We start from the raw sequence: 16,477 nt of genomic DNA, 5'->3' as shown, positions 1-16,477 counted from the left end.
TTTCTACAGATTCAAAACTTTTTTTCCTCTTGAACATTACAAAGTTGAACCAGTAACAAACATTTTATGATAAATGAATACAAACCCCCAACACCCATGCCATGTATCATCATGGAACTTTGGATAAATTTCCATTTTAGTTCTAATTTATTTGAAATGATGTAATCTCCACTATGAATTCATACCCTCCGAAATGCAAATTGGGCCTATCCAAATTCATTGATCGTTCACCTTCTCATCACATTTACTCGAATTAGTTTCAGCTCCAGAGCTAGAAGAACAACGTGACAATCCACTGTAACATCCAGTCTTCTCTGTAATTTGGTTAGTGTAAATATCCTTTATATTGTCAAAATATAGGTATTTTTACAAAGATGCTTAATATATACGTTGGTTCTGGGAGGGGTTAAATTTTGAAGGATTGTGGAAAATAGATTTATTTCAAGTTCTGGCAGACTGAATGCCACCTCTAGGTGGAACAAATTCTAGAAAGTTAAAAATCACACAACACCAGGTTATAGTCCAACAGGTTTGATTGGAAGCACACTAGATTTCGGAGCGACGCTCCTACATCAGGTGATTGTCACCTGATGAAGGATCGGTGCTCCAAAAGCTAGTGTGCTTCCAATTAAACCCATTGGACTACAACCTGGTGTTGTGTGATTTTTACCTTTGTATACCCCAGTCCAACACCAGCATCTCCAAATCAGAAATTCTAGAAGAAAACTAACATCACTCAAACAACAGGAAGCAGCTGCCTATCTAAAGATGGCACTGCCTGAATGAAAACTGCAATAGCATGTACAATAAGACAGAGGTTATTTTCTTTCAGCAGCCACCTCCTCTCTTCCATTCTCCTACAATTTTCCAATCTTCCCACAGCTTTTCCATTAGTCCCAGGCAATATGGGAGACTGGCCTCCAACTGCACCCCACCACCACCACCTTGCATCCAGATACCACTCCCAGCACAGGTGGCCTCACCTTCTCCACTACCATTCCTGCAGCAGGTAGCCTTGTCTGGCCGCTCACCCTTCCCAGAGCAAGCAGCCAGACATTCTGCAAATCACTGCTTTGCCTTCCATTCACCTTCCATCATTGCAGCAGGTGATCGTGCTTTCCCCAACCCAGAATAGCCATTGTCCCACTCCCATCAGGGTCCAAACCTCCACCTCTGCTCTCTGATCTTTCAACAGTGGCACATGTGCAGACATTTCCTGCAGTCTGATTTGTCATGTTAAGGTGACGTCTCTGGTCTTATCTGTACATGAGGTAAACATTTTGAGGAAATATCTGTACCATTTTGTTCCAAAAGAGGTAATTAAAATTTACGAGGTTTCTTGTAAATCACCTCACTGGTAAGAACTGCTCAGTTTTCTGCAGACTCTTGTGAAATAACTCCATGGAGACTAGTATTGCGTCATCAAATCAGCCTTTATTTACATGTGCATAATACTTGACATTGATCCAGCTTACACAGAGCCAACTCCCAAGGTGAACAGAATCCCTGACACTCTGGTTTATATCTGTCAGCCAGGACTCCCTGATTGGACCACGTTATCAGTTCCAATCAGGGAACTCATATTCTATGAGGTCCACCAGACTGACCCCATTGTAATCACTACACCCTGTCAGGGCTGTTTTGAACAGTGACTATCTTGGACAGTTGCTTCTGTTTTCTGGTTCAGTTGGCATGAAGTCTGTGAAGAACAAGCATCCAAGCTGATCTTTCCCATTGCTGAAAAGAAATCTTTCATGGTGAAACTCATTTGTTTCCTTGAAAGAGTAATTGAAAACGCATCTGAAGATTGTATTTCCTCAGCAAACAGTGTCTTTCAGACTTCACAAATAACTGTGCATGATTATAGATTTGACCACACCAGCCACAACATCAGATTAACAGACTCAGGAATGTTCTACTTTTTGGCCTTCAATAATATCTATTGTAGAAAGATAGGAATCATTAGCAAAGCTCAGTAAGTCTGGTCGCATCTGTGGGAAGAAAGCAGAGTTAATGATTAGTGTCCTGTGACTCTTCATCAGAATGGTTTATTCCACTGCACAGAAATCCAATCTCTGCAGAGAAATATTTCTCTCTCCTCTCCTAAACGTTTGGATGGATTAACACTTATACCTCACAATTATTGTCCGTGCATGTTAACCTAAAACTGTGTCTTTATTGATTCAATTTCATTTTCATAATAAAATAATAATTGTATTTGTTAAGAAACTGGGTTGATAAATCTTGTTAATAACTTGTTATTATGTAAAAAGGTTCTTGATCTGGTATCTGCTGACAGTATTTATATTTTATATTATGGTTTTTATGGTATTCAGACTAGAGCAACTGAACAAAAACAGGAATTGCTGGAAAAACTCAGCAGGTCGGGCAGCATCTGTGAAGAAAAATCAGAGTTAATGTTTTGGGTCTAGTAACCTTTCCTCTGAGGATCACCACAGCCAAAACGTTAACTCTGATTTCTCTTTGCAGATGCTGCCAGATCTGCTGAGCTTTTCCAGCAACTACCATTTCTGTTTCTAATCTACAGCAACCATAATTCTTTGGCTTTTTATAGAGCAATAGCACACTCGTCCAGCCTCAGTCATAAGAATATGCATATATATTTTTTAAAAATACACCCTTTGAAAAATAAAGTTACAAAGTTTATGCTGTATACCTATGAATGTTTATTTCAATCAGATATTGCATCATAAAATAAGTTTTATAAAAGACATGCAAATAAACATAAATGGTCCTCTGAGAAATGTTACTACAGAACATATTTTAAGTAAATCCATTTCAGCAGTTAGCACTTCTCCCTCCCAAGTCAGAAACTAGATTAATATTTTACTGTAGTTCTGAAGAAATGGAATCTTGTTTTTTGACGCTACCTTTCAAACAGAATTTTAAAGTGGGGCCCCACCTGGCAGCTCAAATATCCCAGTCAAAGAGATAAGTTTAGGGAGTGTTTTAAAGGAGGTGTCAGAGGAAAAGAGGGAAAGACAGGTTTAGGAAGGCACATGCACCAGTAGAGGTGCAATTAAAATCAGATATTCAAGAGGCTGAAGGAGGTTGCAAAGATAGGCAGGGAACAGGTTGAAATGAATTTGAAAAAAAAAGCACAAAAATTTTATGACTGCGGTGTTCAATCAGAAGCCAATGTAGATTTGTGAGCATGGATGTGATCAACGACTGAATTTGGTGCAAGTTATGATTTTTCTTTTGTGTCAGTTTTGTTGTTAACTTAAGAAAAATCCAAATTGGAGGCTATTCAACACTTTGCTAGATCCTAGTCTTGATTGTTCTAACTAAGACTTGGATGAAGGTTTCAGCAGAAGATGGGCTTGGGCAAGAGTTGGATTGAGCAATTCTAAAAAGGTAGAAACTGAAGGTCTTGGACTTAACCTGGGCTCAAATATAAAAGTGAGGTTGTGAATAACCTTGTTTAGTCTCAGACAGTTGCTAGGAAGAGAGTTAGTCAGTCACCAGGAAATGTGGCAAAGACCAACAAAAACAGCTTAATTCTTTGTATATTTAGTTGAAGATAATATCTGCTCAGCTCAATCATTTATAGATAGTGGGGAAGTCAGGAGGGGTAATGAATAGATAGAACTGGATGTGGTAAATGTAAGCAAAAACAGTATTTTATACAATGTTGTTAAGAGACAGGATGTAGATGAGAAATAGGAATGGACAAAAGATAGATCTTGGGGGATCACAGAGATAATGGTAAGAGTGTAAGGAGAAATTATTGCAGAGAGTTCTCTGGGTATGACTGGAGAAACAGGAACAGAACCAGGTGTGAGCATTCCAGCTGGACAATGGTGGAGCTGTTGGCAGAGGATGTTGTGGTTAACTGTGTCAAAGACTGCAGAAAGATCGAGAGGGATGAGAGAATTATTCAACCTTTTTCAAACATGTGAAATATAATTTGTATTTTGATTTAAAAAACACAATTTTAGAACTGGGGAGAAACTGTTTCAGCAATTCAAACCTGAAATGTCTTGGGGTCGTGGGAGGTGAGGTGGGAACTGCATGGATTTAGGAAATTACATTCTTGGTGCATCAAAGGTTGGAGATGAAGTGGTAGCAATGCAAATATTGTCGGACTATGGGCTGATTTTAACAGGTGAGACCTGCTTTGGCAGAGATAGGTTGGCACATGAGCAGAAAGAACCATTAGCAAAACAGCTGGCATGTCCTGGAAGTCAGTGTGAAATAGTAAGAACAGGATTAATATCAATGTTGTAGTTGGACTTCACATTAGATTTGGAGTTTATGAAGCAGAATTTTGGAATTGCATCAAAGACTAACAAAGTAAGTGACCTTATTTTTCAGTGTTTTCCTGAACAAAGGGTCATATGATATGTTTAGTACAATTCTTTCCATAGACAAAATTAAATTTAAACTCTCATTACATTAATTATTGTAATTAGTACATTTATTAGAAAAAGGTTCTTATAATATAAGAAACATTTTTAAGCCAAAGCTTTCTGGTGCTAAACCTTCAGACACGTTCACCTATAATTTTGAGTTCATAGCAATAAAAATAGGGTTTTTTTTGCAATATAACGAACAATGACAAATGAAATGAATCGACATATGACAAAGCCTTGTGAAACTGTGCCGACAGAAAAGAAATTCACTCACGCAAAAGTTTCCGGAAGATTCAGTCCTTGTTGAAGAGAAAGATTACGTCATACCACTGGACGGAAAGAAAACTTCCCAAATGCGACTGAAAATAATTCACCTCGTGATAGAAACAGTGTTAAATAGATTGACATTTGGCTGGATTGGAGTGACGCGACAGGGACTGCACTGCCACTGGCAGTGAAATCTACACTCCGGGCAGCGACGCGTTAGCAACTTGCTGTAAAAATATATTACAGCATGATTTTCATCATGGGGACCGATTATCGAAACGCACTTTGTCCTAATATCGAGTCTTTGGCTCAAATAGTCCTTTCTGAAGTAATAGGTGGCAATGTTTCGCAAGCTTAACACAGAATATACTTAACACATGACCCACTGCTGCTAATGTTCATCGTCCAACTAGAAAGACGAATCTTTACTGCTAAATATTTCCAAATGAGAAGCGACAGTAGGCCCATTGCACAACTGTTTAAAGCACTTGACATGTATGCCAACTACAAAATTATTTATCAAGTGGCAATGCTCTTGGAAAAAACCTAGGTTCAGGTCCCATCTACCCCAGATGTGAGCCAACACCTCGGAACAAGCTGGTTAGAAATATCTACACTCAAATGACATTCTTTCAAATGTGGTCGATTAGGAGTGAGAAATCTTTTTTTCATAGATGGCACTTTGTTTCACAAACAGCAAAATATACTTCTGCAATAAGAAGTGCTTCTTAGTCCCACGATTTATAGGTGGACAACAAAAAAGTAAACTTTTTCATGTTTTCAATACATAGAATTATAAACTAACGCTAGAGTTTGGATAATACTTTATGACTAGTAGGTACTACTGTCCTACTCCATAGTTGGAATTTGTAGTCATTTGGATGGCCCCCAGTAGACATTTAACATGCAATGAACGTAGAACTGCGGTTCTTTTGGAATTTAGAATTGCAGCTCTAAAAATGACACAGCTGGAGATTACAGCTTCCATTGGGCTGAAGTACGAATATTCAAATTTACAAGAAAACGGGTTTGGCGAGAAATTAAACTTAGTTTAAGTCCAATACTCTCATAGTTCCCTTTGTTTCAACATTTCTTCAATCTAGTTGAAGTTAGTTATTAAAGGGGTTATAGAAGAACGTGCAACCAAATCGACCCCAGTTTCGTATATTAACACATCCGAGGTTATTATAAGCCTAAATTGCATAAATAATTAAATTTTAGACGCCATAAAACTACAATGAGATTTTCTTATGTGTATGGGTCGAGTACATGTATTAACCGTGATGTGATATTCGAGGCGTAAACATATACATAAAATTTAAAAATTAGGAGTCTGAAAGTATAATCGATCAATTGTAGCATTTGCCTACGGCGAAAGCAAATTGGCTAGTTCTTAAGAGGCTGATTGACTTGCATTGCCAACAGCGTCCACAGTAGAATCTTAGACTAAAATATCATTTCAAAAACATTGGTGGATTTTCCATCCAACATGAATACATTTGAGAAATTATTAGCTCGTGCATGCAAATTGTACACTTTTCAAATTCTGCCCTCTCTTCCTCACCTCCTCTTTCCCCTTTCATTTTATCTAACATTTTTCAGATTAAATAAATTTTAAGCGTTCACTTGTAATACCCAAGTGTTGCACTCCGTTTATGACTTCTGGTATTTTCAAAGTAGTTCAGTAATTAAGAGCTTTTACCGAGAAACATGGAATGTATTGGAAGTAAATCTAATGGTGCTTGGAGTCAGTTTATCAGATATGGAAGACTGCTGACCCTGGCCATCCATTTACCCGCCAAACTAACGTGTTTCCCGAATCAGCTAACTGCACTATCTGCACACATGCATCAAGCCATATTTCTGACTTCTCAAATGTAATTAATTGGAAATGAAACAGGAATCTCCAAATTGTTACTTCCTGGTTCCCAATCTTGGGAGAGAATAATGTAAATACTTTTTTAAAAAGTTAAGTAACACGCAAGAATGATGTTCAATTTTTTTAAAATTCTGTATTCTCCATAATGATGACATGCTTTGTAGAAATATTAGCTCACATACTGAGTAGTTATGGAATCACTTTGACAAAAAGCTTCATGCTGATTAAGTGCGTCCCCTCATTTGACTAAACAATTTATTAGACGTTGCGCTGTGGAAAGATTTGTCAAGAAACTGGGATCACCCTGGAACCACCTGTTAGATCACAAAAACAGACGGCTGACCAACATCACCGAAGGGAGACTTGGATTAAAAATCTTAAATCGTTTACACAAAATATCTCATCTCAGATCTACAAATAAATTGTATCAAACTCGGAACTGCTCATTGGCTAAAGATGCAGTACCTTTCCGCCAAAACGTGGAAAGAGGTGGGTTTTGAAGGTGTTGAAGTTGTTAATGTTCCTATTGCCGAGTGGAAGATCATAACGTTTCAAGTCCAAAAGTTTTTTTCAAACGTTCAATGCAAACAGTACAAATTGATCAATAGTATGCATCGAAAACAGATGCTGCACTAACATTATAACCGAGCTAACATTAACAAATCTGATAGCTATTAACATCGTTGAATCGAACTTTCTTCCCAGTTTAAACAACACATTGTCAGAATCGATATCCAAATGTTAGCTTAGGTGGCAGCGATTAGTTCATTAGCACGAAATGTAATGTTAATGTTCACGTGAGTACGCGGATGCATTAACAAAATTGGTTGGCCAGCAAGTATACCAATTACAATTTCATTCTCTCCTTGAAGAAATCAATCTATTACACTCCACAAATTCTCGGGCAGATTTGTGAACACATTTTTAATCACGTTAAATCAGGAAGTTTTGCAAAAATGTTTCGCATTTTAGAAAGCAAATGTTGATGTAAAATGTGAACGCATTCGTCTAAACTTTCCAGATGTTGATTCTCTCACAGTATTTGCAAAATATATTTCCAATTAGAAACTGCGTAAGGCAACGGTACGGACGAGATGTTTAACTGCCGAGGTAACATTCCACTCTGAGGGGGTTAAAAAGAACGCTCCAAAGTCAACCGAGCGCTTAGAACACACTTCCTGGATTGTGTCCAAATCAAGTCAGACCAAACTCTACTTCTACTATTTAGAAACGAATGGAACAATTTACTTAAAATAGTTTTCTGCGTATCGCTTTCATCTTGACGTTGCACAATGCTTTGGGAGAGTTGTTTTACATTAAATGCGCTCATTCATCATTTTGACAGACTTTTAAGTGACTGATAGTTCCCCTTTTTTTTCAAACATTAACTATATAAACTATTATTCGAGAAAATAATTGTTAAGGTAGACGGAATGTGGCTTCCAATGATTCTGCTCAGTAAGGTTTGTATCATAAGAGTATCGTGCGATCCATTTCACAATTTAAGACAGTTACTAATGACCCCAAGTGTAATTGAACTGGAGATACGAGGATGTTCACTACCACCAGCATCAGGACTGAAGCTTCCTGGTGGTTAAATGAACTTTAGATACTTAGCTGCACGAAACACCCCTTGTGGAGGTGATAACCGACCAATCGCCATTGTGGTCTATTTCACTGTAACTTCGCCTTTATCCAATGGGAAGTGTACATGGGCGGGAACTGCAGTATTGGCAGACAGAGGCAACATAACGCCGAATCGAATTCGTCCTTTCACAACGATTTGCCCCAAATGTTATCTCTCTGTGAATTTATTATTCTCAATCTATTTCACACTCTGCCTCCGAATCCTGTTTTGTAAAAGCCCTCACAGGATTACAGAATGAATAGTGAGGCCAGTCGGAAGGATAATCCCCTTACATTTGCAACAATCCGGATCGATTCTCAATTACATTAACAGCCGTGACACTTTCGCTTGGCACAAGATAATAAATGATTCTGTCATGGAGAAAGGGGCTTCTTTTGGATTATTTCGGTGTTGTATGTTATTCGCAGTAATCCCAATACTCTTTCCCTACCACTGTCAAGGAAATTGGATGTAAGTAAACCTCGATCATTGAAAAGAGTCGTGTGTTTGTTTGTGATACTCTGTTTATTTAATAGTGCTGTGTGTTTCTATATACTCACAACAGGTGGTTAGGATCCACAGCCGGTGGAATCACCGAGAAGATGGGGTGTCTAGGTCTGCCACTTTCAAACAAACAGAAAGATCTGTGTAAAAGAAAGCCCAATCTTTTGCCGACTATTAAAGAAGGGGCACGCATTGGTATTTATGAATGCCAGAATCAGTTTAAACACGAGAGATGGAACTGCTCAATTACAAATGATTACTCTGTCTTTGGCTACGAGCTAACCAGTGGTGAGTCAACTGTACGACTAAATATATACGCCTGGATTTGTGATCAGTGTTCAATATTTCAGACAGTTAAGTGGAAGAGCAAGAAATCGTTGGTTTTGGTTATTAAGTGGAAACAAACCACGTGGGACTAATGTTTACACAAATGAAAATACAATATTTCTGTTATCGTTTATTCATTCCGTACAGTCAGTGGAATATTGAATAAAGCAGCTGCTAAGTACTTCCTTCAGTTTTGAATCAAACCTTGGTCGTAACTGTATTTAACAATACTCATGGTAGTGGACAACTGTCTCGTGAAACATCAAATCAGTAATTTTGCACAGCGACCAGCTGCTATTGGCTGCGGTATGCCTGCAGCTTGATCAAGAATGTTCCCATGTGGTTTCTGTTAACTTTCTCAACAAGCGTTTAACCCTGATCAAGTGTCCGTATTTTGACGCTAAACGTTTCAGAACATGAAAAACTATAAAGAATCTGAAGAAAGTTAAATATATTTAAATGAAAATTAGCAGATTACAGCAGCAAAAAAATTAAATTTTAAACCATAAACTTAAATGCGTTATTCAACAAATATCGAAACGTTATATAAATTAACGTTTTATTCATAGTTAATTTATATTTTATGACAAAATACAATTACCTAATTAAAATTTAATGTTATTAATGCCTTATTTCAGTCTGAAACATTGCGGTCGATTATAAATAACTTGTACAAAGTGTAATGTATGGTGATTATTATTGAGAAACGTGGCCTGTAAGGCAATCTAGCTTTATTCGGATACACAATAAGTCGCTCAAACTCTTTTACGAAGTCGCTAGGTTACATCCAGAGGAAAAAGGCTGCTGTTTATGTCAGTCCTAATCTTCTGAAAGGCTGCATTTCTGGTTCAGTGCACAGCCCGAAGCTGGGGGGAAAGAGAATAATGAATTCACGTGAAGTGTTTGATCCGTATCATTCTCCAGCATTGTGTACACAGTTTAGACAGGAAGTCCCCCGACCATATTTCAGCGAAATGGAAATGAAGATCTGTCGGCTCTTTTAGTAGATGCCGCCTACTTGTTCTCCTAAACCTTTCAAAATGTAAACCAGGGCCATCAAACAAACCGATAAGAATTTATCATTTGTTAAATATTCATTCAGGAAAACACAGTAACCTAACCTACTCACCCGACACGTGTATTGTAATATGTCTTTGCTCCACTGAGTTTATTAGCTCCCGCCAATTGGTTCCAAACTCGCATCAGGCAGGGGCGCAATTCGGGCGATAATCGGCGGAAATTCGGGGTCGCCGTGGCCTAAGAGATGGAGAGAAACGGGTCCCTTTTGTCTTCCTCAGGTACGAAGGAAAGTGCCTTCATCCAGGCGGTGATGGCGGCGGGACTGGTGCACTCGGTGACCCGAGCGTGCAGCGCCGGCAACCTGACCGAGTGTTCCTGTGACAGGAGCCTGCAGAGCGGAGGCTCCGCCGATGAGGGCTGGCACTGGGGCGGCTGTTCCGACGACATCCAGTACGGCGTGGCGTTCAGCAGGAAATTCATCCACTCGAGCGAGAAACCCTCGAGCCCCGGTCTGGCAGGAGAGAAGGAAGCTCGGGAAACCATGATCCTGCATAACTCCGAGGCTGGCCGCCAGGTAGGGGAAGGGAGGAGGGAAGGGACAGGGAGTAAGGTCACGGATGGGAGAGGAGAGGTGAAGGAGGGGTAAAGGTCAGGGAGTAAGGTAACAGAGGGGAGGGAAGGTCAGGCTCGCCAGGACTGACTTGAACAGCGGGACCTGCAGACTTCCCATTGGGGAAAGAAAAACTCACTGAGGGAAGGAACATTATTATCTGATGAAGGATTATTAGTAACAAACGTTGGAATTCAAATTGTTGTGGTGGCACCTTTTCACAACTGATGCAATGCTTCTGAAGCCGACACTGAAAATGCTCAAGAAACTCATGAGGTCTGATAGCATCTGTGGAGAGAGAAACAGTTAACATGTTGAGTTCTGTATGACTTAGAGTCACTCAGCATGGAAATAGACTCTCGGTCCAACTCGTCCACGCCGACCATGTTCCCAAACTAAACTAGTCGCACTTGTCTGTATTTGCCCATATCCCTCCAAGCCATTCCTATGATGTACTCATCCAAATGTATCTTAAACGTTGCAATTGTACCTGCATCTACCACTTCCTCTGGCAATTCACACGAACCACTTTCTGTGTGAAGAGGTTGCCCCTTCATATCCTTTTTAAAATTTTCTCTCACCTTAAAAATATGCCCCTTAGTTTTGAACTCTCCCACCTTAGGGAAAAGACCTTTGCTATTTATCTTATCCAAGCCTCTCATGGTTTTATAAACCCCTATAAAGTCACCCCTCAACTTCCTATAATCCGGTGAAAAAAAAGTCACAGCTCTTTTTTTATAACTTAAACCTTCCATTTCCAGCAATACCCTGGTAAATCTTTCCTGAACCCTCTCCAACTTAAGAACATCCTTCCTATGACAGGATGACCAGGACTGCAAATAGACTTCAGAAGAGGCCTCACCAACGTCCTTCTTCAGAACTGTATCCTGTGTTTGTTTCAGATTTACAACATGTGCAGGATTTGCTTTTATTGGAGTCCTTTTGAAATACTGGATAATGCAACAAACCTGTGCACAGCAAACTCCCACTAAAAAAGTTAGTTTTTGTGATGTCAATTTGAGTTAAGTAATGTGTTGGACAAGGATAACTTGCCTGTCTTTTAAATTAGTGCCATGACATCCTTTACATGCATCTGGCCAGGCATACAGAGCTTCTGTTTAATATGCCATCTTAAAATTGGCACCAGAAACAATAGCACTCTCAATACAACATTAGATTATGCACCTAGATGTTAATACTCAAGTCTCTTGGCCAGGGCTAGAACTAACCAGCTTTTCCCACTGGAGGAATTCCACCAGCAATGTGAATTTGGTGCATTCAATAAGGTTTCTTTATTTTAGGAGTACTTTCTTTGTAGCCTTCAATCAAGGCTAAAGAGCTGTACCTGTTCTTTTAAATGAACTTTACCCATCAAATGCAAATTAACCTGGCACTTGCCATGACAGGAATATACCACTGATGCAGTGTTCACTCCTTCCAGGTTCCAATAATCTATTGGTAGCTAAACTAATATTTAGAGATAATATTCTCATCTCCATTCACCAAACTGTATTGAGTGAGACTGCATCGCTTCACAACTAAATCAGAGGCTCAATCCAAATTCATGCTATAGTTAGATTAATTTGATTGGGTTTACTAGGCTACATCTGGATATTATAATTATATCTGAATGTTACAAGCATCATTCAGAGAGTATTAGCAGCTTGGGTTGTGTGAAACATTATCCCAATAGATATCTACAAGTTATATTGTAAACAAAGTAATGTAGCATGAAACTGGTAGGACTGAATGTGTTGAAACTTTAAAATTGCATTGTTACTCCTCATGAAACACAGACAAGAATTTAAAAATTCAAATTCAGTTTGATCAATCTGTCTTAGACAATGCATGTTCAAAATATATATTGAATAGTTTCACATTAATTCCTCAATATCAACAATGCATTACTGTCTTCATAATTCTATACAATATTTTAACTTCACTAGACAATCAATCTCTGGTTAATATTTATTACATAATATTCAGAAATTTTACATGGTAATTTGTTATAGACATGTGATCTGTCTTATTCATGCATTAAATTTTAATTAAATTTATTTTATTCTATTAACATAACCTGGAATATACTGTTTAGTGAAGTTAATGATACTTTTGCACTAACCTGAAACAGTATAAGTTAACTAAAGCTTGTGTTTAGCTCAGGGCTCTCACTCCTGAGCAACCATGGATATATTTACATTATTAATAACAAAGTACAAATCATTGTTGATTAGCATTGATCCCACAGTTAAAATGTAAATTCAACTGCAATCCAAATTCAGGGTCTGGTTGGGCATTGATGCCATAGGATTGACATTTCCTGATGGTTTGGACTAATTTTATGTCTAGATGTATGGTTTACACTCCTGCAACTTAGAGTTGATATACGGCTGAAGTCTTTCAATTGCAATAAATTTATATGTAACTAAAGCTAAAGGAAGCATCTAGAAGGCAATTTCACAAACGCTGGGTGTGGATTGTGTATAATATAAATCCAGATTAGTGTAATGTCACACTTTACAATTTTATCACACTTTTCAATGTTAGACATCAGAGGCTCCCCTTCCCGCTCATGGTTTAAATGTAATAATTCGGGGATGGTTCTCTGAGCACGTCAAAGAACAAACAAGATGTGTTATTTTGTGGTGAAGCAGCGAGGCATAGTTAATGGCATAACTCTAGTGACTCCTATGTTTGGACATCAGCAGTTACTGTGTAAGCACAGACTTAAAGTATGAACAATCAATGAGTTTTTTTCGAAAAATTCAAGTGGGTAATGTATCGTTATTTTGGCTCCAACAGGCAGTGTCCAAATTGCTGTCTGTGAACTGCCGGTGTCATGGAGTTTCTGGCTCATGTGCTGTGAAGACTTGTTGGAAGACCATGTCATCCTTCGACAAAATCGGTCAATTTCTGAAAGAGAAATACGAGCACAGCGTCCAGATCTTGGACAGATCAAAGAAAAAAGTGCGTCGCAAAGACAAGGTGCAGCGGAAAGTGCCTGTGAACAGGGACGATCTAGTACATATTAAAAAGTCACCAAATTATTGTGTGGAGGATAAGAAGCTTGGGATCCACGGGACCCGGGGAAGGCAATGCAACCGCACCTCACCAGCCGCTGATGGTTGCAACTTGCTGTGCTGTGGCCGGGGATATAACACACATGTAGTCCGGCACGTGGAACGGTGCGACTGTAAGTTTGTGTGGTGTTGCTACGTGCGCTGTCGGAGATGTGAAACCATGACTGATGTGCACACCTGCAAATAGCTGCGAAATGCGAAACAAGGATAGTTTAAAAAGGTTTTGGGACAAAGGAGCGTATATTCAGAGTCTGGCGATATTATTAACTTTTAATGAGCAGTTGACACATTACAACACCGAGGAAGCATTATTACAAGGAATCCAAACATGAGTGGACAGCACATTCAATTCAGAAGAAAATATGCCCACGATCCTATTATCTGTAACGGTGAACTCAGCAAACATCAAGGCCCCAAAAATGAGTTCATTTTGTTTGTAGTGACCGTAGAAAATCATGTTAGGTGATCTTCAAAAGAGCAACAAGGAAATCTCAGAGGAACAGCAATAATATTGAAGTCTTATAATAATGGCATTTATAACAGTTTAAACAACGTAAAATAGAAATGCTAACATTCCATAATGAACATTTGAAAACTTTGTATTTTGTTAGATGTCAATATAAACTGGTTGTACTAAATTTGTTCGAGGATTTTAAAAAGGATTAAAAATTCCAAGAAGCTTGCATTGCCTGCAAGCCATGGCATAATATTTACCTCTGGAGGATAAAATCTTCCAAATTGTTGTCTGTTCAGAGTTGGAAATGAAAACATGACATTTACTCAGTGATGACACTGTATTTCAGTTGCATGGCAACTGTGTATCAAAAGTTATGTTACTTACAAAGTAAAAATTTAACTTGCTATGCTGAATTCTAAAAGAATAGCATTTCATACTTTTTAAAAAATATATGTACAGAGAACTTTAGTTTTGGATAACAAACATACTAACAGCTTATCTGTAAATATTGTTTAACTTATGCAAATCATGTATAAAAGTATCAACCATTCTGTAAAATATGTAGATTGGCACTAATCTTGATAAACTTGCTCAAGTGCTGAGTGAATTGGTAGCATTTCAAACTTGTCTATCTTTCATTTAGTTTTCTGCAGATTATTATAAATGGCAGTATTGGTTTCAATAATTCTGGTATATTGATTTATCTTGCAGGAGGTGTTTTGAGAAGACAATAAATAATTTTTTTGGAACAAATGCATTAACTTTTTAAGTTACTTGGAACGAGAACTGTATGTAACTTTACCCAACTTCTCTTAAAGCTCAAGTTTGTGTGGGGTAGTGATTTGTGAAAAATGACAAGCTAACGAAAAATATCACAAGTCCATTTTTTTAAATAAAGAATTTCAGTTAAATCATGACCGGGGGTTAAAAGTCTTGGCCTGTTTTATACAGTCTGATGTAAAGATGAAAAATAACAAGTAATCTACTGAGAATTAAACAATTTGACATTTGTCTTGGTAGAAATTAATTTTCGAACTGAACTTTAGCAGTTACTTGACTTTTAATTTGCACAATATTTTTGAAGCATTATGGCAGCATAATGATTTGAAGTCTATATATTGCATAGTGCATAAGACAGAAAGTAATGGAAGTAAGGAAACAAAAACTTGCACTCAAGATCTTGCAATCTACTTATGCATTTTAGGTTGTAAGTAGTTCTCTTCGTCCTCCATTATACTGCTTCACTTTTGCAACTGTCCATTCTGTGTCTTCACAGAATCTCAGAATTGTTACAGTGTAGAAAGCAGGCCATTTGGTCCACTGTCTGCAGCAGCTTTTGGAATATTTTGATTTGTTGCTAATATCCTGCCTTTTTGTTTGCACATTATCTCAACTTAAATATTCGTCAATTGCTGTCTTCAAAACCTTAACTGAACCTGCCTTCACCAGGCTTCCAGGCAGTGCATGCCATATCCTAACGACTCATGGTGTGATTTTTTTTTCTCACCTTACATTTGCTTCTTTTGCAAAACACTTTACTCTTGTAACCACTAACTCTCAATCCTTGTGAGTGAGAATAGTTTCTCCCCATCTATACTGTCCAGGCTGAGCCTGATTAAATGGCATTAAAACTACTTAAAGACAGCATTACAATATATGAAAGTAATTAAATAAATGAGAGTTGAAGATCATGCTATTATTCAGGTATTAGCTTTATTTCTGACTGAACAGAAAGAACAATTGCAATTGGTAAAGCTTCATTTTAACTTAGAATGGATGAATTTCAGACAAATCCTAAAAGGATACAATAAGAACATTAGAAACAGAAGTACAGGCAGGCCATTCAGCCCCTTGAGTCCATTCTACCATTCAATAAGATCACAACTAACCTGCTTCAGTATAATTTTCTTGAAGTATTCCTTGATGTTTTGAATATGTAGAAATCTATCAATCTCATTCTTGAATAATAAATGAGTCTAAGGCCTCTGGGTCAGAGAATTTAAAAGATTCACCACTTTCTGAGGATGAAGAAGCACCTCTTCATCTCCACCTTAAATTTCCTGACTCCTAATCTGACACTATGTCCCCTGGTTCTACACTCACCAGCGAGCGTTGTGCCTTGTAAAAATGTTGTAAATTTCACTGGGGTTAAGTTTTCATTCTTGCAACTCTAAATATAGGCCCACTTTCTTCAATCTCTCCTCATAAGGAAATCCTGCCAGAAACTTTTGTTTCATTGCCTCTATGGTAAGTATATACTTCTGAGGGTAAAGTGACCAAAATAAGTGTCTAATATACTTGTGCTGATTACAAAGTATTTTTTTTTCTGT

At 38.1% G+C, this 16,477-nt stretch overlaps 1 protein-coding gene across 1 annotated transcript; it reads left to right on the top strand.

Moving 5' to 3' along the window:
- Nucleotides 1–8,525: 8,525 nt before the first annotated feature.
- wnt16 (wingless-type MMTV integration site family, member 16) lies at nt 8,526–14,002 on the top strand. Its single transcript, XM_060839330.1, has 4 exons — nt 8,526–8,620; nt 8,715–8,941; nt 10,279–10,574; nt 13,413–14,002. Exons 1-4 carry the CDS (start codon nt 8,526–8,528, stop codon nt 13,875–13,877), a joined length of 1,083 nt encoding a protein of 360 aa, XP_060695313.1. The 3' UTR covers nt 13,878–14,002.
- The last annotated feature ends 2,475 nt before the right edge of the window (nt 14,003–16,477 follow it).

Source organism: Hemiscyllium ocellatum, chromosome 19, assembly GCF_020745735.1.
Source record: "Hemiscyllium ocellatum isolate sHemOce1 chromosome 19, sHemOce1.pat.X.cur, whole genome shotgun sequence".
NCBI classification, from domain to species: domain Eukaryota; kingdom Metazoa; phylum Chordata; class Chondrichthyes; order Orectolobiformes; family Hemiscylliidae; genus Hemiscyllium; species Hemiscyllium ocellatum.
The sequence above is the reverse complement of the archived record's forward strand: the minus strand, read 5'-3'. Positions and strand labels throughout refer to the sequence as shown.